Genomic DNA, 22,328 nt, shown 5'->3' with positions numbered 1-22,328 from the left:
GGCCTCCCTTGGGCTGAAGCATGTATTATGCCACCCATGAGAACACATACAAAATGGAACCTACAGGTCTGCCATTGCAGCTTGTGTAGGTTGGAGCATGTACCACTTACTTAAGATATAGGTTTACTATATCTAAGGGTCTCTGCACTTAAAACCCATAAGTCACCCCTCTAGCAGGCCTTTACAATCCTGAGGGCAGGGTGCTTTATTCTAAGTGGGAGGGTGCCACTGCATGAGCAGGACACCCCGGCAGGCTACGGAGTCCATTCTCCCGGGTTGTCAGTGAAGCAGCAATATACGACATATAGAGGGGCATTACGTGACCGCGTGATGACCAACTCTAAAACGGCTGAAACAAACCCTAACGTGTTTGGTAACAAACATGTTGGAATCATACCCCCACACCGGTAACAGGTGTGGGAGGTATGATTACACACCTCAGAAGCTAGCTTTGTGGGGTCCCTGGTGTTCTCGGTACCAGCCTTCTAGTCCCGAACAGCCAAAAATGGTTGCTGCTGACCAGAGACACATTTTTGCCCTCCTGCTGCTGAGCCAAGCTCAAGCAGGGGAAGGCAGAACAATAGACATCCTGTCACAGGGAGGTGTGACCACCTCCCAGATAGGATTTAGTGTATTGAGACTGGATGGGTTCGATTGCCAGCGACTGAAAGACTGCATGAGGGGCACATTTGGTGTCCCTGTGCATAGTCCAGTTCAAACCAGTCCTGGGGGCCGTTTGCTCCCGCTCTGGCGTGAAACTGGACAAAGGACATGGGAGTTTCCTCCCCACTGTCTAGACCCTACCCTGGTAGGGTCCCCTGCATCTTGCCAACCCTCTTCCTTGGGTACATAAGGGCTTACCTGGCTGTAGGACCTTAGTTTCGATGTGGACAAGATTCTGAACCAGAAACCACTGAACTTTGACCGTCTGGACACTCTGAGCTTCGCTGGACTTCGTTTGGACCCGACTTTGTCTCCCATTCAGTCTGCTGCATCGTCTGTGCCCGTGCACCATACAGGATCCATGCAGGACCTATGGAGCATCAAGGACAACCAAAGATATCTACCTTGGAGTGAAGGAGTCACTCCCCTGCATTCGCAGACACCGCAACACTGCTGACCGGTCTGCTGATCCCGAGCTCCTATGGACTCTGAGGGGTCAGCAAAACAGGAGGTGGGTTTCTACATCCCTCAAGGCTCGAGCTGCCCTCTTACCAAGTTTGAGGCCAGTATCCCTCGTGGGGGCTGCAATACCTGAACCCCTGTGCACCGTGTTTATTTGCAAGTGCATGTACTTGTTGGTGTTCCTTTAACAAGTGCATTGGGCTTCGAGTTGCCCCAACCTCTGGCACCATTTCCTACCAAGAACTTTGACCTCCTCACACCAAGTGCTCCATGGGCTGTTGTTTGGTGAAATCACTCGAGGTCCTCTCGCGACTCCTGTGCCTCTGACCTCTAAGTTCACTTGAGGGTCATCTATGGTTTTCCCGGGCTCCCCTAGGTGCTCCAGGCCTGCCCTGACTCTCCCTGCTGTGGTGAGTCTCCTAGACTATGGTGGTCCGAATCGTACACATCCTTGACCTATTGCGTTGGTTTCCGCTCCCGCCAGACACCAACTCCTCAGCACTTGAGATCCTTTGAGGGACAGCTCATATCCAGCTTTTGGTTCTCCTCAACATCTCCTGGTCCCCATAGCTGCAGAGTCTCGGACTCCATCAACGCACCTGAAGCACCCAACATAGGTGGGCATTCGTCTACCGAGACCCTGGTCACTCCTAAGTGACCCAGACTTTGTCCCCTCTGTTTTCAGGTACACTTCAACAAGAATACACCTTTAGATTCCAACTGACACTTTTCTTTTTTCCTACAGCGGCTCTTCTTCAAAGTCATCCATTGGGTTTGACGGCGGCTTCCGACGCCACTTCAGACCTATGCACCCGGCTTCCCTGGTCTAGGTAACTTGGGTACCTCAGTATTCGCGGGTGGGGTGGCTCTACAACCTTCTGTCTTCCACGGGGTTTCTTCGAAGTCCTCTGGGAAGGGTCCTTAAACTCAAAAACTTCAACCGTGACTTTCCCATAGAATTGTATAGAGGACGCGGTTGTGTTCCCACACTGCACCCGTCCTCCGTTGGGTCCCTATCTACTCACCTTGGGTGGTTCCTTGGGGTCCCAGTGATTCTACGTGCTCTTGACACTGTCTTGACTCGAGTCGTGGTTCTTATACCACTTATTTAGTATATGGTTTGGTCGCCCCTGGGGCCCACTGTGTATTAGTGCTATTTACTGTCATTTCTGTGCTGAAGTATTGTGTACTTTGTGATTATCTACATGTAGGAGATACTGGGCCCGATTCACAGAACTAATCTGAGAAAAAATCCTAAACTTACTACTTTTGGTATTCACAGAAGGCATTTAGTAGTAGTAAAGTTAGGATTTTGTCTTAAGTCTGTCTGAAGTCTGTCTGAAGTCTGTCTTAAGTCAAACTCCGAACTTTACTACTACTAAATTCCTTCTGTGAATACCAAAAGTAGTAAGTTTAGGATTTTGTCTCAGATAAGTTCTGTGAATCGGGCCCACTGTGTCATACTAGAGAGTGTTATATTAATAAATACATATTTGTATAACTACTGTGTGGTTCTCCTTTCATTTAACCACTACTATTAGATTGCATTCTGGAAAAACAACCACTTGGGTAGCTTTCCAAAGTCATAAGGGTCGTTTGGACAGGTGCAAGGTGCCCACTTTAATTAGTGGACAGCATATACCAGGACAACTTCTCACATTGGTGTGCAGCGGGTGGGATTCAAGCCTGCATTGTTTTACCAGATACATCTTTGTATTGATTAACTGAAAAACCACTGGTACTAGGTACATATAATACTAGCTCCGAATAAGTAAGTTCTCCTGAACTTAGGGTTGGGTAAGTCAAGGGTTTAGCACACCCTTTCTCTAACCTCAGAGAGTTTAGTTTCCACTAGGTTAGGTAGGTGCAACACCTCACCACACTTAGTATGTCTGCTAAAGGAGATGCCAGTAACTCTCTGCCTTCTAGATACAGTGAGCTTTCGGTCCAAGAATTGAAAGTCTTGTGTGCCTCTAGAAAGTTGAAGACCGGGAGAAGTGCCAACACTCAATGCCTGGTAGAGGTGTTACTTCTAGATGACTCAAGGAAAACCCCTGGGTCAGATGAACTGGAGAGAGTGGGTGGGACAGGGAATGAAGACAGGCTAGGAGGTGACACCTTTTATGACCTAGATTCTAACCCTGACAAGGGAGAACCTGAAGGTTCTCACCTGGATAACTCAGATCTTCAAGAGGAGAATTGAGGATACCATGAGGCCCCCCTCTTTACTTCTCCTGGAAGAGTGCAGAGTTTACCAAGGAGATCTAGATCTCCCTCTGCAGAGCCTAATCACTCAGGACAGTCTATATCTAGCAAGAGGGATCACTCTTATGATAGGGAATGCTAACTTCTTGAGCTTGAGAAAGCTAGACTTGGACTTAGGCTCAGGCAAGAGCAGTTGGTCCTTAATAAAGAGTCCCTAGAAGTCAAGAGAGATAGAAAAAAGTTTGGACTAGAGTCCCATGGTGGCAGCCGCAGTGTCCCTGAGTTAAGGAACATTCCTTTGATGATAGGAACCTGAGCAAGATTGTCCCTCCCTACCATGTTGGAGATTACATCCACAGATGGATAACTGCTTTAGAGGGGGCCTGTAAAGTTCAGATGGTCCCTCAAGATCAGTGGCCATCTATCTTGTGGCTCTCCTTTGCTGACAAAGGTAGAGATAAGCTCCTCACTGTTAGAGAAGAGGATGCTGACAACTACTCAATCTTGAAGAGTGTTCTCATTGATGGGTTTGGCTCAACCACTGAACAGTATAGGATTAAGTTCAGAGACACTCAGAAAGCACAAAATCAGGTTTGGGTAGACTTTGTGGATAGTGCCGTTAAGGTTCTGGAAGACTTGTTGCTTGGCAGCAAAGTGAATGATTTCAAGAAATTATACAATTTGATTATGAGGGAACAGATCCTTAATAATTGCCAAAATCAGTTATTGCATCAATGCCCGGTTGACTCTGATCTGACTTCTCCCCAAGAATTGGGAAATAAGGCAGATAAGTGAGTCAGAACCAGGTTGAAGCAGAAAAACCAGAACAACTGTGGCGACTAAAAGAAACAAGATTCTAAAACTCCTGATAAGGGTGGGAACAAGGGTAAAGATCAAAAATAGTCTTTATTAGGGCTCCAAAAAGCTGCATCTGGTAGTGGGGAGTCACAATCCAACAAGGGTAAAGGCAAAAAGAAACCTTGATGTTACTTTTGTAAGGTAAAGACCCATTGCACAAAAGATACTGATTGTCCAAAAGCCAAGGAAAATCCTCCTACTACCACCGCTCCTAATGCACTGCGCCCCCTAGCTCAAGTACAAGTGGTGGTACAGGGAACAAGGGATTAGTAGGGTTAACCTTGGACTCTGAGGTGGGTTCTGGCCTAGTCAGAACTCCAGCTCAGGCTGTGCTTGTCTGTGATGGTGGCATGGATATTGCTACCTTATTTGTCAGTCCAAGTAACCTGGGCAAATACAGACAACAGCCTTTTTTAATAAATGGTAAGGAGGGCATGGCATACAGGGACACAGGTGCGATTGTCACTATGGTGACAGGTGATCATGTGACCCCTGACCAAATCATACTTGGAGAAATGTACCAAGTGACCCATGCAAACAATGTCAGGACTGACCATTCCTTGGCAGTTGTCAATTTCAGCTGGGAGGGGGTAACTGGCCCTAAGAAGGTTGTGGTTAGCTTAGACCTACCAATAAAATGTTGGGCAATGATTTGGAGACTTCAGCCTGGGCTGAAGTGGAACTTAGGACTCATTCAGCAATGCTGGGCATCACTGCAGATTGTTTGCTGTGATCAGGTCTTAGGTCAAACTGGCATCCACTGAACAAGCCCTGGATCCTGGAACAGTGGACCAGAGGCCTTCCAAGAGAAGGAGCAGGAGGGTAAAGGCTGTGTCTTACCCCCAGACTCAGAGTGAGGTTCAGTCTCCTGAGGAGGATGATCTTAGTCCCTGTGAAGGAACTGTCTCAGATGAACTTGAACCTGACCAAGTTGAGTTCCTGGGGACAAGGGGCCCTTTTAGGGTAGACCTGAGTTTGGAGCAGCAAACCTGCCCCTCTCCTGAACCCTACTCACAACAGGTACCTAATGGAAAATTCTTAAGTGATTTACAACACAATGTGTTTGAATTGTCAAAACAATAATGAGCATGTGCTTTTTAAAGACAAGAACCTTCACTCACCACAAGGGTGACATGCTTCATCATTGGGTTCCCTCTTGCACATAGTGCCCGCAAGGTGCACTATGTGGGCTACAACTCTCCCAATGGAGAGGAGCGTGAGGTGTTTTGTAATTCCAATGGAAACAGTGACTGAGGGGCAGAGTGCAAATCAAAAGTGACTTAAAACATCTCATAAGGAAACCAAACTTTAATAATTTTCCTAATGGATGTCAATAAAAAGTAGTGTGACGACAGGTGTAAAAATATTTCCTATCTGACTAGGTCAACATGTTTCTGCTAGGTGACAAAAAGTTCATAGCATTCATCAGGACCACTGTCTTGTCACTCTGCTATAAAGTGGAAGAAATAAACCATACTTATATCTTGTATGTATGTAAACGAGACCAACTGCAGTCTGGTCTTCTATCTGTAATGTATGAAACAAATCTATTAAATACATACAACACATCGTAATGACCAACAAACGCATACCCAAGTGATGTAAAATTGTGACAACAACCATCACTACTGTAAAAAATAGCATGAGTCTATGCTCTCACCAATTCTGGATGAGAATATCCTCCTCTACCTAATTCAGGTCCATTTCAGTGTATCGGTACCTAAGGTAGGGTCAAATCACACAGATAAGTCATGAAGCCCTCAGACAGCAAGCTGCTGCTGAGGCTGCTGGGAGTATCAGTGGGTCCCACAGGATCTTTTGGGACGAGGGACTCTTTTACTCAGAGGGTAGAGACCCCAAGCCTGGTGCCACCAGGAGGTTGGTCATACCTTTGATCATTAGGGGCTTTCTACTCACCTTGGCACATGGCATTCTCTTAGCAGGACACCTAGGCCAAAGTAAGATTTGGATCAGACTTGTCCCTCACTTTCTCTCGCCTTACATGTCTGAGAACATCAAGGAGTTTTGTTGCTCCTGTACCACCTACCAAGCCAGTTGTAAGTCAGGTGGTACCACAAAGGCCCCTCTCATACCACTACCAGTGGGGGGTAACCTTTGAGAGGGTTGGGGTGATATCATTGGTCCAATGAACCCTTCTACAGCATCCGGACACAGTTATATACTAGTGATGGTGGACCATGCCATAACCCTTAGAACCACCACAGCCCCTGTGGTGGCCAGGGCCCCCCTGGGAATCTTTTCCAGAGTGGGTTTCCCTAAGGAGGTCTTAACTGACAGAGGTACAAACTTCATGTCAAGTTATATAACTGCAATGTGGAAGGAGTGTGGAGTGAACTATACGTTCACCACACCCTATCACCCCCAATGCAATGGGTTAGTTGATAGGTTCAACAAAACCCTCAAGGGCATGATCATGGACCTCCCAGAAAAGCTTAGGAAAAATGGGATGTTCTGTTCCCCTGGCTTCTCTTTGTGTACAGAGAGGTGCCAGAGAAGGGTGTTGGCTACAACCCTTTTGAACTTTTGTTTGGGCATCCAGTTAGGGGTCCCCTAGTGTTTCGTGAAGGAGGGATGGGAGTTACCTCTCAAACCTCCCAAACAGGACATTGTGGACTATGTACTTGGTCTCCGCTCCAGGATGGCTGAGTACATTAAGAAGGCCAGCAAAAACCTTGAGGCCAGTCAAGAATTACAGAAAGCTTGGCTTGACCAAAAGGCTGTTCTGACTGTTTACCAGCCAGGGCAGAAAGTATGGGTGCCTGTGTCCCCAGAAGCTCTCCTAGACAAATAGAGTGGTCCTCATACTATAATTGAGCAGAAAGGTGAGGTCACCTATTTGGTGGACCTTGACACTCCCAGGAGCCCCCACAGGGAGCTCCATGTGAACAGGCTCAAACCTTTTGTGGACAGAGCTGACATGGGCTTGCTCATGGCAACTGATGAGGGATAGGAGGAAGAGAGTGACCCACTCCCTGAACTCCTCTCACAGAACCCAGGTGATGGGTCAGTTGATGGTGTGGTCTTGGCAGACAGCCTCAATGATCAACAGCAGATTGATTGTAGGAAGGTCCTCAATCAATACATGCATTTGTTTTCTCTGACCCCCAGTCAAACCACCTGGTGTACCCATGAAGTGGACACAGGTGAGAGTCAAGAATGAAATCTACAGGCACTCTGACCATGTCAGAGATTGCATCAGGACAGAGGTCCAAAAGATGCTGGAACTGGGAGTGATTGAGCCCTCAGACTGCCCTTGAGCTAGCCCAGTAGTCCTGGTACCTAAACCTCACACACAGGGTGGTAAAAGAGAGATGAGGTTTTGTGTGGACTACAGGGGACTCAATGCAGTCAATAGAACTGATGCTCACCCAATTCCCAGGGCAGATTAGCTCATTGATACTTTGGCCTCAGCCAAGTATCTGAGCACATTTGACCTAACTGCTGGCTATTGGCAAATCAGACTAGTTGAGGATGCCAAACCAAAAACAGCATTTTTAACCCCTAGTGGGCATTATCAACTTATTGTGATGCCCTTTGGTTTGAAGAATGCACCTGCCACATTCCAAAGGCTGGTGAACAAAGTGCTCATAGGTCTGGAAGCCAATAGTGCAGCATATCTTGATGATATAGCTGTCTTTAGCTCCACCTGGGAGGATCACCTGGTCCAACTGAAGAATGTTTTGGAGGCTCTACAGAAAGCAGGCCTCACTATCAAGGCTATTAAGTTCCAGATAGGCAGAGCAAGCAAACCATAATGGACTGGATTGCTCCAACTACCCAGACTCAAGTCAGGGCTTTCTTGGGCCTGACTGGGTACTACAGGAGATTTTTAAATTATATGGGTCTATAGTGACTCCCTTAAATGATCTCACATCAAAAAGAATGCCCAAGAAAGTTCAGTGGACAGTTAGCTGTCAGAAGGTATTTGATGATCTCGAGCAGGCCATGTGCACTGTTCCCATTCTGCAGAGTCCCGACAATTCCAAACAATTTATTGTCCAAACAGGTGCATCTGAGTTGGAGGTAGGGGCTGTGTTATCAAAACTGAATGCAGAGGGTCAGGATCAACCAGTAGCTTTTATCAGCAGAAGGTTAACCCCAAGAGAGAAACGTTGGTCAGCTATAGAGAGAGAAGCCTTTGCTGTGGTCTGGGCCCTAAAGAAGCTGAGGCCATACCTGTTTGGCACTCACTTTTTTGTTCAGGCAGACCATACGCCCCTCCTGTGGCTAAAAGAGATGAAGGGTGGAAACCCCGAATTTTTGAGGTGGTCCATTCCCCTACAGGGGATGGACTATACAATGGAACATAGACCTAAGAGTAACCATGCCAATGCAGATGGACTCTCCAGATATTTCCACTTAGAAAATGAAGACTCAACTGGGCAAGGTTTGTCTCATCTCTTTACGTTTGGTGGGGGGGGGTTGTGTAGGAAAGTAGGATCTGCTTCTTACGGTTACCCCCACCTTTTGCTAAATGTGATGCTATTTTTGATTAGTCTGACTGGGATCCTGCTAATCAGGACACCAGTTGATCTTCTTTCTCCTTAAACTGGTATGTATTTAAGTACACTCCAGATTGGATACTGGGGTATCCTTGTCAGTCCCTAGTATATGGTACCCATAGACCCAGGGCATAGGTAACCCAGAGGCCTCCCTTGGCCTGAAGCTTGTATTATGCCACACATGAGACGCCATAAAAAATGGAACCTACAGGCTTGTCATTGCAGCCTGTATAAGTTGGTGCAAGATATAGGTTTACTATATCTAAGGGTCACTGCACTTAAAACCTATAAGTCATCCCTCTAGCAGCCCTTTACAATCCTGAGGGCAAGGTGCTAGGTTCTAAGTGAGAGGGTACCACTGCATGAGCAGGACACCCCTGCAGCCTATGGAGTCCATTCTCCTGGCTTGTCAGTGAAGCAGCCATATACGACATAAAAGCATTACGCGACCACACGCTGACCAAATTTAAAACAGCTGAAACAAACCCTATCGTGTTTGGTGTCAAACATGTTGGAATCATACCCCCACAATGGTATCCGGTGTGGGAGGCATGATTCCACCCCTCAGAAGTGAGCTTGGTAGGGTCCCTGGTGTTCCCGGTACCAGCCTTCTAGTCCCGAACAGCACAAAATAGTTGCTGCCGAGCAGAGACACATTTTTGCCCTCTTGCTGCTGAGCCAAGCTCGAGCAGGGGAAGGCAGAACAATAGGCATCCTATCAGAGGGAGGTGTTATCACCTCCCAGACAGGATTTAGTGTATTAGGGCTGGGTGGGAGCGCTTGCCAGTGACTGAAAGTCTGCACGAAGGGCACATTTGGTGTCCCTGTGCATTGTCTAGTTCAAACCAGTCCTGGGAGCCGTTGACTCCCGCTCTGGCGCAAAACTGGAAAAAAGGACATGGGAGTAACCTCCCCACTGTCTAGACCCTCCCCTGGGAGGGTCCCCTGAATCTTGCCAACCCTCTTCCATGGGTACATAAGGGCTTACCTGGCTGTAGAACCTTAGATTCGACGTGGACAAGATTCTGAACCAGAAACTTCTGAACTTCGATCGTGTGGACACTCTGGACTTCGTTTGGGCCTGACTTCCTCTCCCACTCAGTCTGCTGCATCGTCTGTGCCCGTGAACCATACAGAATCCATGCAGGACCTAAGACGCATCATGTACTACCAAAGATATCTCCCTAGGAGTGGAGTGACGAAGTCACTTCCCTGCATTCGCAGGTACCTCAATGCTGCTGACCGGTCTGCTGATCCTGAGCTCCTATGGAATCCAAGGAGTCCAGCAACATAGCAGGTGGGTTTCTATATCCCACGAGTCCCGAGCTGCCGTATTACCAAGTTTGAGGCCAATATTCCTCGTGGGGGCTGCAATACCCGAACCCCTGTGCACCGCATTCATTTGCAAGTGCATGTGCTTGTTGGTGTGTTTAACAAGTGCATTGGGCTCAGAGTAGCCCTAACCTCTGGCACCATTACCTACCAACAACTTTGACCTCCTTGCACCTAGTGCTCCGTGGGCTGTTGTTTGATGAAATCGCTTTAGGTCCTCTTGCGACTCCTGTGCCTCCGGCATGTGAGTCCACGTGAGGGTCATCTTTGCTTTACTTGGGCTCCCCTGGTTTCTCCAGGCCTGCCCTGACTCCCCTTGCTGTGTTGAATATCCTGGGCCTTGCTGGTCCGAACTGTACACATCCTTGACCTTCTGCGTGGGTTGCGGCTGCCAAGGCTTGTTGGTGCTTCCGCCGGACACCGACCCCTCAGCACTTGACATCCTTCGTGGGACAGTTCATATCCAGCTCCTGGTCATCCTCGACATCTCCTGGTCCGCGTAGCGGCAGAGTCAGAGACTCCGTCGACGCACCTGAAGCACCCGATATACCAAATTTAGGGGCGTTACAAGGGAAGACAGGTAGTAGCTAAGAGCTGCCTACCTTTAGGGTGCCTACACCACCTATGTGACTACCTTCTTTGGGGACTGGGCACAGCCCTGACCCTAATCGGCTTGATGAGGGAAACTGAAAAGTGAGCTCCACATCACCTGCCCCACCTTAAGGGTGGTGCTGCCTGAATGGGGACCCACCTCCTAATTTAACTAATTTTTCTACCTGTCCTCCCTCCAAATATGAAGCAGGACAGTGGGGTTGGCATCCTCAACTATCTGGAGATGCATGGGTTGCATTTCAATGGCAGCATCACTTTTGAAGCTTCCCTCCTAGGAATGTCATTCCGGCCTGTAGGAACTGTTAAACACCTCTGCCCAGAGGAGGCTCTGTTCCTGGCCTCTAAGAGCACAAGCTCTCACCTCATGAGGTCAGAAACATGCCTGGTGGTGGCAGGCTGGCTGAGACTAGTCAAAGTTCACACCAGTGTTTGGCAGGTTTTCAGGGGACATTCATTCATAAATCCAACACTCACACCAGTGTGGATTTTTTAAGATGAGGTGTTTGGTACCAAATATCCCTACAGTGAAGCCATCATGGTGCTAGGGAACTCATAATGACGAGTGCCCAGCCCGTGTACTCTCTATGGCTTCCATGTGCACTTACAATATCCAAGCATGGGCTTAGATATTGCATGGTCATATCTGCTCAGGCAGATGTGACCACACATGATATGGTGCACCCTGCCCTAGGGCTGTAAGGCCTACAGTAATGGTGACTTACCTATACCTCATGCAGTGTTTGGGGACATGGCACACAGGGACGTGTTCCATGTCCACCCTTCAATTTTCTCTGCACCAAGTCACACAGACCACAAAGGCAGTTTGCATGATCTTAGTGAGGGGTCAACTGGGTGGCTCAATTTGTGCTGCAGCCCTACTGTACCCTCTACAGTCCCAATGCCATAGGTATGTTTATGTTTAGATGCTTGTATCGCGCTCGAATGCCGAGGCGTCTTGGCGCTGGGGTGTGAGGGCAGGGAATAACGAAATTGTGATAGAAAGGCCTATGCGGCTGTTAACAGCCGGGTTTTCAGACTCTTCCTGAAAAGCTGGAGGTTAGGTTGAAGCTTCATGGGGATTGGCAGTTTGTTCCAGAGCTTGGCCGCACAGTGTGTTATTGCTCGGCCCCCCCATCTCGCCCGTCTTATCTTTGAAGTTTTAATGAGACCTGGACTAGCCGATCTGAGAACACGTGAAGGAGCATACGGTGTAAATAGTTTTTGAAAGTCCTCAGCACCGCCCCCATGAATTGCCTTATGCACAAGGTTCAAGGATTTAAATTCTATGCGCTGTTTAATGGGCAGCCAATTAAGTGATTTAATTCCAGCCGAGGTTGGCTGTCCTCTAGGTATGCCCAATAGAAGTCTCACTGCGGCGTTTTGTAGGGCTTGCAATTTTTGCAGTTGGAATTTATCGATTCCCAGGAATAGAGCATTACAATAATCTAGTTTGGATAGAAAAAGAACTACCATCACTGTCTTTTGTAGCTCTTGAGGAATGAATGGAAAAAATGTTCTCAAGATTTTTAAGAGGAAAAAACACGATGAAATAAGGCTGTTTACCTGGGCACCAAAATTCAGTTTGTCATCGAAAATTATCCTTAAATTCCTGACCTTCTCTACAGGGGCTGACCTGGCCCAAACTCCATCACCTCTGTCTTATCTGTATTTATTTTCAGATAGCTCTGACTCATCCAGGCCATAATCTTGGTAAGACAGGCATGGAACCTGGCTGCTGTGGTCTCTGGCTGATTTGTGACGGAGATGACAAGTTGAGAGTCATCAACGTACGAGACCAGAGCAAAGCCATGCCTCCTGACGAGATTGGCCGGCGGGGTGATGTAAAGGTTGAACATGGTCAGGGATAGGACGGACCCCTGTGGGGCTCCACAAGAAAGATGGGAACTGTCCGACTTCATGCCGTCCCAGAACAGCCTCTGCTCCCTTGCCTCCAGAAAGGAGGACAGGAGGGCCAGGGCGGCCCCCCCTTCCCCTTTGTCCCTCAGCCGCTGCAGGGGTAACACTTACTAGGGGCTTACAGGGGTTGGTGAAGTTGTGCCAATTGTGGTAGAGATTTAGGGAAATAACACTGGTACTAGGAACCTGGTTAGCAGGGGACCCCTTCTCCTTTGTGACTGGCTCTAAAATCATTTTTAAAGGCAGGCAGTGGTCCCAGTGACCACTGTTTCTTTACCCAGTGGCATTTTCGGGGTCCTGGCAATATATTTTTATGCTGTTTTTGTGACCCTGTTAAAGCTTAATATTTAATTTAGCATTGTTTGGCATCATGTGGGATTTAATTAGTAGTAAATGGGTGATGCAATTCAAATTTGTTATGTACAAGTGCCCCTAAAATATGTCTTGCCTGTGGCCACCAAAATCCTTAAAATGACATTATGTAGAACCTCTTTGTATAGTAACGGCAAATCAGTAGCTTGGGCTGGCAGATTTATCTGAAGATTCAGTAATAGTTCTACTGTTTTATTAATGCCCGGGACCCATGTCTCAAGATATTCCTGGTTTCAACAGTGTTGGTGCTTAATGGTCTACACTCATAGCTATATTCCGAATACAGGCAAAACAAACATTAACAAAAGTTTACTACTGTAAGATAATAAATGAGCAGACATAGCCACACTTGCCAGCATATTGTTTTCAGCATAACATTGAAGACCGATTAATTAATCTTCTTCTTTTTCATGCTTGTGAAATACCTGATATTTAACTGATCCTTTATGTTTTTTTCCTCTTATCAGTGAGTGGACAAAAAGCTGTACTATCAATAGACCCGCCGTGGACCACAATGTTTATAAATACACATGTTACCTTCCTGTGCAGTCTTCCTGAAGGAGGTGGTAATTACTACGTATTTTACAAGGACGGAACATATATAAATGGAAGTCGAATGATAAACATCCATGTGATAGACAGTGCACAAAAAAGTGACAGCGGGGAGTACACATGCAAAACCACAGATTCTGAACTTAGTGACCCTGTAAGATTGGCATTTTCGGATGGTGAGTACAACAGTCAGCGAAAAGCTAATACTCCTACCTCATTGTCAATGTTCACTGTTTTCTGTTGTGTTTTATATTTTGTGAAAACTTGAAGGCACATAGCAGTGCCCGAAGATAGTAGATCATTGAGGTGAATAGAGCAAAGTTCTAAAAAGAATGTGTTAGTGTATATGTATGTTTTGTAATACTAGTTGCTGTTAAAACACTTACTATATGCCATGGATAATAGTTAGGGATATAACGTGGCATAGAGAAATGTGGTATAGAGGAGAGTGGCGTAGAGAATTGTGGAGTAGAGTGGAGTAGTGGCAATGGTGTACAGTGGAGTGGAGCATTGTAGAGTTGTGCAGAGTGAAGTGGCATATAGTACAGGGGTGTACAGTGGCACAGATCATAATGGCATAGAGTAGAATGGAGTGGTGTAGAGTGCCATAGAGTGACATTGTGTGGAGTGGAGTAGCATAGAGTAGAGTGTCATAGACTGGAGTAGTGGTGTGGAATGAAGTGGTATAGAGTGGCACAGAGTAGAGTGGGGTAGAATAGATTGCTATAGAGTGGTGTGGAGTAGAGTGGAGTGCCTTAGAGTGATGCAGCATAGAGTTGAGTAGAGTGACATGGAGTGGCATTGAATGGAGTGGAGTGGTGTAGACTAGAGCGGAGTGGCATAGAGTAGAGTGATGTGGTGTAGAGTGGCATAGGGTGGAATGGCATTGAGTGGGTGGTGTGGAGTAGAATGGCATTGCCAAGAGTAGAGTGATGCAGAGTGTTGTAGAGTACAGTGGCATGGAGAAGAGTTGCAGTGTCTGCTGTAGAGTGGCATTGCATGAAATGGAATCAATCAATCAGGGTTGATAAAGCGCAGCCACTCACCCGTGAAGGTGGCAAGGCACTAGGAGGGAGGGGCGGCATAGAGTGGTGTAGAGTAAAAGGGAGCACAGTGGAGTGCATGGAGTAGAGTAATGTGGCTTGGAGTAGCGTGGCATGGAGTAGAGTGGCATGGAGTGGGTTGGCATTGAGTGGAGTGGCGCCGAGTAGAATGGCATAAAATTGAGTGGCCTAGAGTACCATAGAGTGGCATTGTGTAGAGTGGAGTGACATAGATTAGAGTTGAGGAGAGTGGCATAGAGGAGAGTGATATAGAGCAGGGTGGCATAGAGTAGAGTGGTGTAGAGTAGAGTGGCATAGAGTGGCATAGAGTGAAGTGGCATGGAGTAGAGAAGAGAGGAGTGGCACATTGTAGAGTGACGTAGGGTGGAGTGGCATTGAGTAGGGCGGCATAGAGGGGAGTGTTGTAGAGTGGCGAATAGTACAGTTGTGAGTGTAAGTAGCTAACATGTCAATAGGTTGGCAGATAGAGTGCAAGCAACATAAAATAGAATTTGTATGCCTCTGTTAAAATTAGGAAAGCACATTGTACATCCAGGAATAATACCAAAACATTTATGAGATAAAAAAAAAATGTTGCATACATATGAGAAATAACAAAGACGAGGAAGAACACATGTACTTGGTCCATGCTCCAGACATGAGCTAATACAAGAAAGGGAAAAAGGAAGATAAGCTTATGCGAATTAGGCAATCAAAATATTGCTAATGAGAATTGCAACAAAAACAACAAGTTATATGCTGTGGGCGGATTGTAAACCCAGTGAATTGTAAATAATCTGTCTTGCAGCACAGCACAAGCGCTGTGTAGGCGAGACCTAAAAAGGGACAGTGACATGTTTAGGATTTGTGGTGCCCTGGGCAATATATATTTTGGCACCCCCTATGTACAACAATTTTAAATGTGTTACACACTTTTGGTTTATTGAAGTCCTCGTGATGGCAAACAATATTTAATTATACGTTTAATCTAGAGAAATGGGTACACGCCAAAGCAGCTGAAAAGCTTAAGCGTTCTGGTTTTCACCAGTCAAACAGTACCAAATGAAAGCTTAAACAAGCATTAATAAAGGCATTTCTTTTTTAGTTTGATCTACATATTGTCACTTCCAATATATAATTATAGGTGGCGATTTCATTGTGACTTTAGAGCACTTAGACAGGGAGGTTATCCATGATGTTAATGAGGAGGATAAACTATGGTCAGTTCCATCTCTTGCTCTCCCACCAATAAAGAAGTGGTCACATTCAGCATTACAAATGAATGCATTGACCTTAGAATACAGGCTGCGGGCCACGAATGGGAGAACACATTCAGATAGAGGAGGGGAACTGACCTTTAGTGGTCCAAATGGTGCTAGTCGCATCGATTATATTCTTGTGGACCTCAAGCTATGGCCAACTGTAATTGATATGACTATAGCTAAAAATTGCGATAGCGAGCACTATCCGCTAAGTTTGAGGCTGGCATACCCCTGGGATGAACAAAGCAAACACAAGGGGATGATGGACGGAACGCTGAAACTTTTCAGACACTCACTGCCAGTCACAAATCTGGGTTAAATCCATCATCGTTCTTTAGCTCACTTTGCTACCCCAGTTTTGCAAATCAGTAGTGACTCTGTGCCTCATGGGAACAGTCCAGCCCGAGCTGCCAAGCCAGGTCTTCCCTGGACTGGAAACAAGCATCCTGGGACCGGTTTCAGGTCCCCCCCTGGGGTGAACAGGAGAGTGCAGTTAAAAATAAAATGAGTACAAAAAAGGTAGCAACCTCGAACGACAAATGTCGCCTCAAATGGCCAATGGTTATGGGGGACATGTCCAAACTTAACACCATAAAGCGGGAGCTCGAGACTCAACTGGCTGTGATTAAATGCCTGCCAGATGAGTTGAGTCAAATGGGGAACATTAGTGCCTTCTCTTGCATGTAAAGTTTTTTGACCAGCAATGCCGAAACTTTGTTGTTTATTCTCACCATCCCAGTTCTAAACAAAGGGAAACAAATAAGGCGAACCTTTGGTTCACACCGGAATGCAGGTCACTAAGGAGATGATTGGCCATAGCCATTAGACTAAGGAACATGCACCTGGTGCGTGATCTAAGGGGACAATACAAACTATCCCTAGCACGGGCCAAGTGAGATTGGGATGAGAAGAAGTGGAGAAAACTTGGGGAGACTTGCTCCCAATGGGTCACCAGGACATTTTGGGCTCTTGTGAGGAGGGGAAATCTTGAAACTCAACCGGCATTAACCAATAACATCAAGGCTAATGCTTGGCAAGAGCACTTTGGGGCTCTGTATACCAGTGCTTTCTGCCTCACCGCAGGGCTATTTCCCCCTGACTTATCTCATCCTATAGCAAGGATTTCATTCACTAAAGAGGAAATCTTGGGATCCATAGAGGCAATTTTTACCTGCCAAAGTTCCTGGACCGGATGGGATTCCAGGTGACCTTTTTCGTTCTGATAAGGATAACTGGACAATATATATAACAGCACTTTCCAACAACATCGCCAGGGGAGCCCCAATTCCCGAATCTTGGAAGGAACCCAAAGTGATCCCCATCTGAAAAAAGGGTGGCAGGAGCAACCCCTCGAACTATCGGCCCATTTGCCTGATTGACTGTATCCAAAAACTATTTTGCTGCTCCCTCCTAGTGAGGATGCAGGATTGGATGGCTGACAACCATATCTTGTCCCAATTACAGGCAGGGTTCCGACAAAAAATTGGAACAATTGACCATGTTTTCGACCATGTTTTCCTTTTCTTTCTTCTCTACTGGAAGGTGGTGATACTGGGCAAGGGGAGTCTATATGTAGCGTAGATATGTTAAAACCTTCATTACACATAACAACACAGAAGAAGTAACTTTAAAAACACAATCCTTCACTTATATCTAAAACTGTACAATGACTGCCTTAAAAAACTACCAGACGATCAATTCATGGTTCCTAGTACATAAATACGCAAAATTGTTTAAGGCTATAACACTAAAATAATGTACATAAAACTATTACAATAATGCTTCCGCTGGCACGAGAGCACATAAGAATCAAGACATAAATAGTTGCTCAGTTAGCTGCACTCCATAGTGGTTAGACTAAATTCCCCCGCCAGCAGAACCTAATGGGGATATACTCTGCTATGGGCCTATTAGAGGGGATGGCATAATAGGTCTCTGGGCCTTTCTTCTAATTCCCCACATATGGCCCAGAAACTTTGCTGTTGCGCATACAAATAGTGGACTTGTGTCTGATTTTAGTATGCGCAGCTACCCCATAGTCAGGGTTCCGAGCTGTTAGCCATTTTATGCCTGTATTTAACCCTACCAGGCACACATATAACCAGTGCAGATGCACTACTCATGCACTGCACAGCAGTTTACATCTAACTGATGTAGGCCAAGGGTGAGTTAAGCATGCAGCAGCAGAACTTTATAAAGCAAGTGGGCGTCTCTCCAGTGACACAGGTTAAAAGACACATTATGCTACCACCACCACACTTGTGCTGCTTAACGTCTGGTGAAGGTGGCAGCCTTCCACCACTATGAGGGTAGCGCTTTGGGTGCACCTCCTGGTTCAAAGACCGCAATCTGTGAAACATGCCTATGTCAATGGTGCACATGCATGATCCATGTTTGCCTATGACAACAAAAAATCTTCATTAGGATCCAGACAACAGTGTAGTTGGGCACTCAGGCAGGAGTGCACATGCATTACCATGCAGAGGACTTTTCCATCCCAACAGATGCCTCTCTCAAATCAGAACACTGCTAACCAGCTTCTAACCTGGATCCGCTAGCTCATCCGCTCTTGGGATTGGATGGGCTTTGTTTTTGGCTACCTCATTGAGGGTTCAATTGTGCACACAGAAGCACAAATCACTAGACCCTTCCTTTGGTACTAGAACAACAGTACTAGACCAAGGACTATGAGATCTCCCAATGATCCTCAGGTCCAACATCTTAGCAACTTCCGCCTTAATGCATCCCTGAATCCCGTCAGACATTCTGTACTTTCTGACCTTTGCTGGTAGACTGTCACACATTTCTATGTCATGCACACAGCCAGGTGTCAACCCTGGGGTCAGCGAGGAGAGGTTGATAAACCATCCAAACACCTCTCTACACTCCCTCTGCTGCTTAGGCATTAACACAGGAGCTAACTGAACCCCTTCCACAGAGCCATCCTTTATGTCACTATGCAGCAAAGCAGAAACAGGCTACTGTTTCTTAAACTTCCTCTGCCATACCCATGACATTCACTGTGTAGTCTCTACGGAGGCAAGGCTTCAGCATGATCACATGGAAAACCCTCTTGGGTTCCCTTGTGACACGTGTCTACCAAATAGTTTGCCTCAGACACCTTCTGAAACTACTTTTTATGGCCCACACAATTTGTCCTCCGAAGCCCTTGGAAAAATAGGCTTTAGTACCAGCACTTCCTGACCTTCCTGATACACAGTCATCATAGCTTTCTGGACCTACCATTCCTTCATTAGCACTTGTGGTTCCTGCACCAGGTGTCTATATAGACGTTAAAAGGGACTTCCTTCTGTGGAATCTCTTGGTAGGAAAATAAGAGACATGGGGCAGGAGAAGTAACCATCATGCTTTTCAGTGTTTTGTTAAACCACTCCATCAAACCATTGGCTTGTGGGTGATATGTTGTGGAGAAGTGATATATCACAAAAGCTTGCTTACATATCTTGTTCATATAAGAGGAGATGAAGTTGGTTCCCCAGTCAGATATTACCGCCCTTGGAAATATGATCCTAGAAAAGATCCCTAGGAGTGCTCTTGCTACCACCTTTGCAGTCATGCTCCTCAGAGGTACATCTTCAGGATAACTGATGGCGTGATCCACCACAACCAAAATATACTTGTTGGCTGACTGTGAGGGGTGGTCGAATGGACCAACTAAGTCTGTTCCTACCCACTCAAATGGAACACCTACAACTATCAGAGGCACTAATGGTGCCTTAATCCTCCCTCCTGTCTTAATACTCATCTAGCGAGCTGAACAGGTTCTATAGAAAAGCTCTGTGTCTCTGCACATCTCTCACCAGTAAATCAGAGGCTCCAACCTATCCTGGATGTTTCTAATCCCCACGTGTCCTGCTAAGTGCACTTCATGGACCTGTGATAAAAAGAGGTTCTTGTGAACTAATGGGACCACTAGCCTCTTGCTAGTTTGTGGCTCATGATTTGCTGGTTCACTTCAATTAAACCATCCTCCATGCCAACATAGTGTTTCCTGATCACTCCTTTGAGGAACAGGTTGGCAAAGGAGTGTTCAGGAAACACTATGTTGGCTTGGAGGATGTTCCTTCGAAGTTCCTTCGAAGTTCCAGAAGTCCTTCCTGTGCCTTGCAGAAATCTTCCAGGGTAGGCTCTCACACCCAGCAGCAAATAAACCCTGCAGCTTTGGAAGTGACCCAGACTCCAGCAACTCGTGTGCTTCAGGAGTTTATCCTTCCCTCCTTCCTGAGCAGAAGCGAGCATCCACAGTCATAGCCTTCCCGGAGTCTGTCCTTTCCTGCTAACTACCTTATCCTGGTCCCAGCAAATTATAAATGATCCCAGTTCCACTATGAGACTTTGCTCTGGTTAGCACAGTTGATGTTGTCTAAGCCGTAAAGGCTTCTGATCCTGGCACCACGCCTGGGGCAACCAACTCATTGTACAAGAGACATCCAGCTCTCTCCTAACCCCCACATCAACCATGGCCACCTTGCCATTGAGCTCAATCTCAGCCCTATCAAGCAGATACTCCATGCCCTCTCCACTGGCTACCAATCCTGAATCATTGGTTCCAGGGAGTATTTCCTCAGGCTTAATGTTCTCCGTCTCAAGCACAGTGCAGAAGGATCCAGTATCCCTTAGAGCAGCTACTTCCCTCCCATTGATGCTAAATTGGTGCACAAATCCCAATTGTGCTTCAGAGCATCTGAGTCCCCCTCACAAATGTCCCTAGCTGTTAGGTTAAGAGCAACTGGTCTCTCTCGGGTACCTTCACCCATGTGTATCATGTTTGCTAACACAAGTGTCACTGGGCAAGCTCTTTCTCCTGGCAATCTCTTTTAAAATGTCCCACACTGTGGCACTTGAAGCAAGTCACTACCTCAGACTCAGAAGGGCTTCCTTGTACTACCTTGCCGTTTTTATTTTACATTTTTTTTTATAATATATTTTTATTGATTTTCATACCAATACAAATGTTATAGCCAATACTTTCCATCATAAACATTGCATTCGAGCATGCAATAAAACAAATCGAAAAAACCTACCGCCCACCACCCCTCCCCGGACTCAAGCTAACATTTTCATACATATCTAGTGGTCATCCCACAACTGAGAACAGTGATATACAATGTCACATGTACATTCCATGACATGAGCAGTACACAGAAAGGCAGACTGTCCCACATTATATTCTGTCCTTGCCGTATGACGAAACCTGCACCCTGGGCCTATGCGTCCCAATTCTATGGTTGTAAGTCCTTGGCCGCAAACTCCTCTAGCATTGCATTCCGTTCTAGCAAATTGGTATCTTTCGCATCCCTTTTTATTCCTCCCGCTTAAGCTCAGCTCCCTCCGCCCTTCCCCATCGAACCATCTCATTATGCCAATCTAATAATAGGTACTTTAAAGGGTAAACCCAAATTATGTCACTGGGACCTGGGTATATAGCAGTACATAGAGAAAATGATCCCCGTAAACAAAGTACCAAAGCACAAATTATAATAATCAAAGAACAATTACTACAAAACAAATAGTCATCATTTGAGCACAGTGTTGTTTAATCACACCGGTTGTATGCGTTGATCATAGTATTGTACAATTCTTTTCAAAACGTGCCCCTAATTCGGGTGGGGGAAAGAAGGGCGAAGTGACGTGTTTAAAAAGTGAGGATAGGTGATCGGTAGGGAGTGCAAATCACACACATATATTAATAATACCAAGATGGGCTTATATTCAAACCTAATGCATTCTTATTATACACAGGTACTCAGTTAGCCATACATATATACACTGTCATAGTGGAAAATTGCTTTTGATCAGACTGGCTATATACAAAGAAGTCGATGTTTGGACCCCTGGTTCGTAGGTTACTGATTCCCTTACAGCGGGGTCTTCATCAGGACAGGGTCATGGGGATGGGGCCTAGGGATAAAGCATATGTTGGTCTATTAGGGTCAGGATGGAAAATTATTTAAAAACAACCAAAATTGCACCTGGCTCAAAAAATTACCCTTTGGAAACCTCCACGTGTAGTTGGAGGAGAGTGGTGGGCGGGTGGGCTCCAAAGCGAGAGCGGGAACAGACGCACCTGGGAAAGTAAGGTGCACCGTCAAAGAGGACCCTGGTGGTAACATTAAAACATATAAAATAAGTGGCACACAACGCAGCCACTCACGTGTTTGGAAATAATGCCTTGCGGCGTTAGGCTGTTCAGTGGCGTTGTCCGGTTGGGGAACAAATCCTAGATGTTTCAGTCAAGGCTGGAAGCCAGATAAACGTATACAATACAGGGATGTCACTGCAATACTCAAAAATTAAATTAAGTTGAAAAATAACCAACCACCATATGGGGAACAAATCCTAGATGGTAAAGAAACATTCCAGTCAAGGCTGGAAGCCAGATAGACGTATACAATACAGGGATGTCAACGCAATGCTCAAAAATTAAATTAAGTTGAAAAATAACCAATCACCCAGGAGAGTGGGAAGTTATAACATTATGGCCAATTCGTACAAAGTTAGAAACG

At 46.2% G+C, this 22,328-nt stretch overlaps 1 protein-coding gene across 1 annotated transcript in view; it reads left to right on the top strand.

The window, feature by feature from the left end:
* Positions 1-22,328, top strand: part of LOC146775841 (Fc receptor-like protein 3) — a 726,410-nt gene that overhangs the window by 257,418 nt on the left and 446,664 nt on the right. Inside the window, exon 2 of the mRNA XM_085640004.1 lies at positions 13,412-13,672. Within this exon, the coding sequence (XP_085496130.1) occupies positions 13,412-13,672 (261 nt within the window). The remainder of the gene's footprint in view (positions 1-13,411; positions 13,673-22,328) is intronic.

The sequence above is a fragment of the Triturus cristatus genome, chromosome 12 (assembly GCF_964204655.1).
Source record: "Triturus cristatus chromosome 12, aTriCri1.1, whole genome shotgun sequence".
NCBI classification, from domain to species: Eukaryota; Metazoa; Chordata; class Amphibia; order Caudata; family Salamandridae; genus Triturus; species Triturus cristatus.
This window is presented reverse-complemented; position numbering and strand designations above follow the sequence as displayed.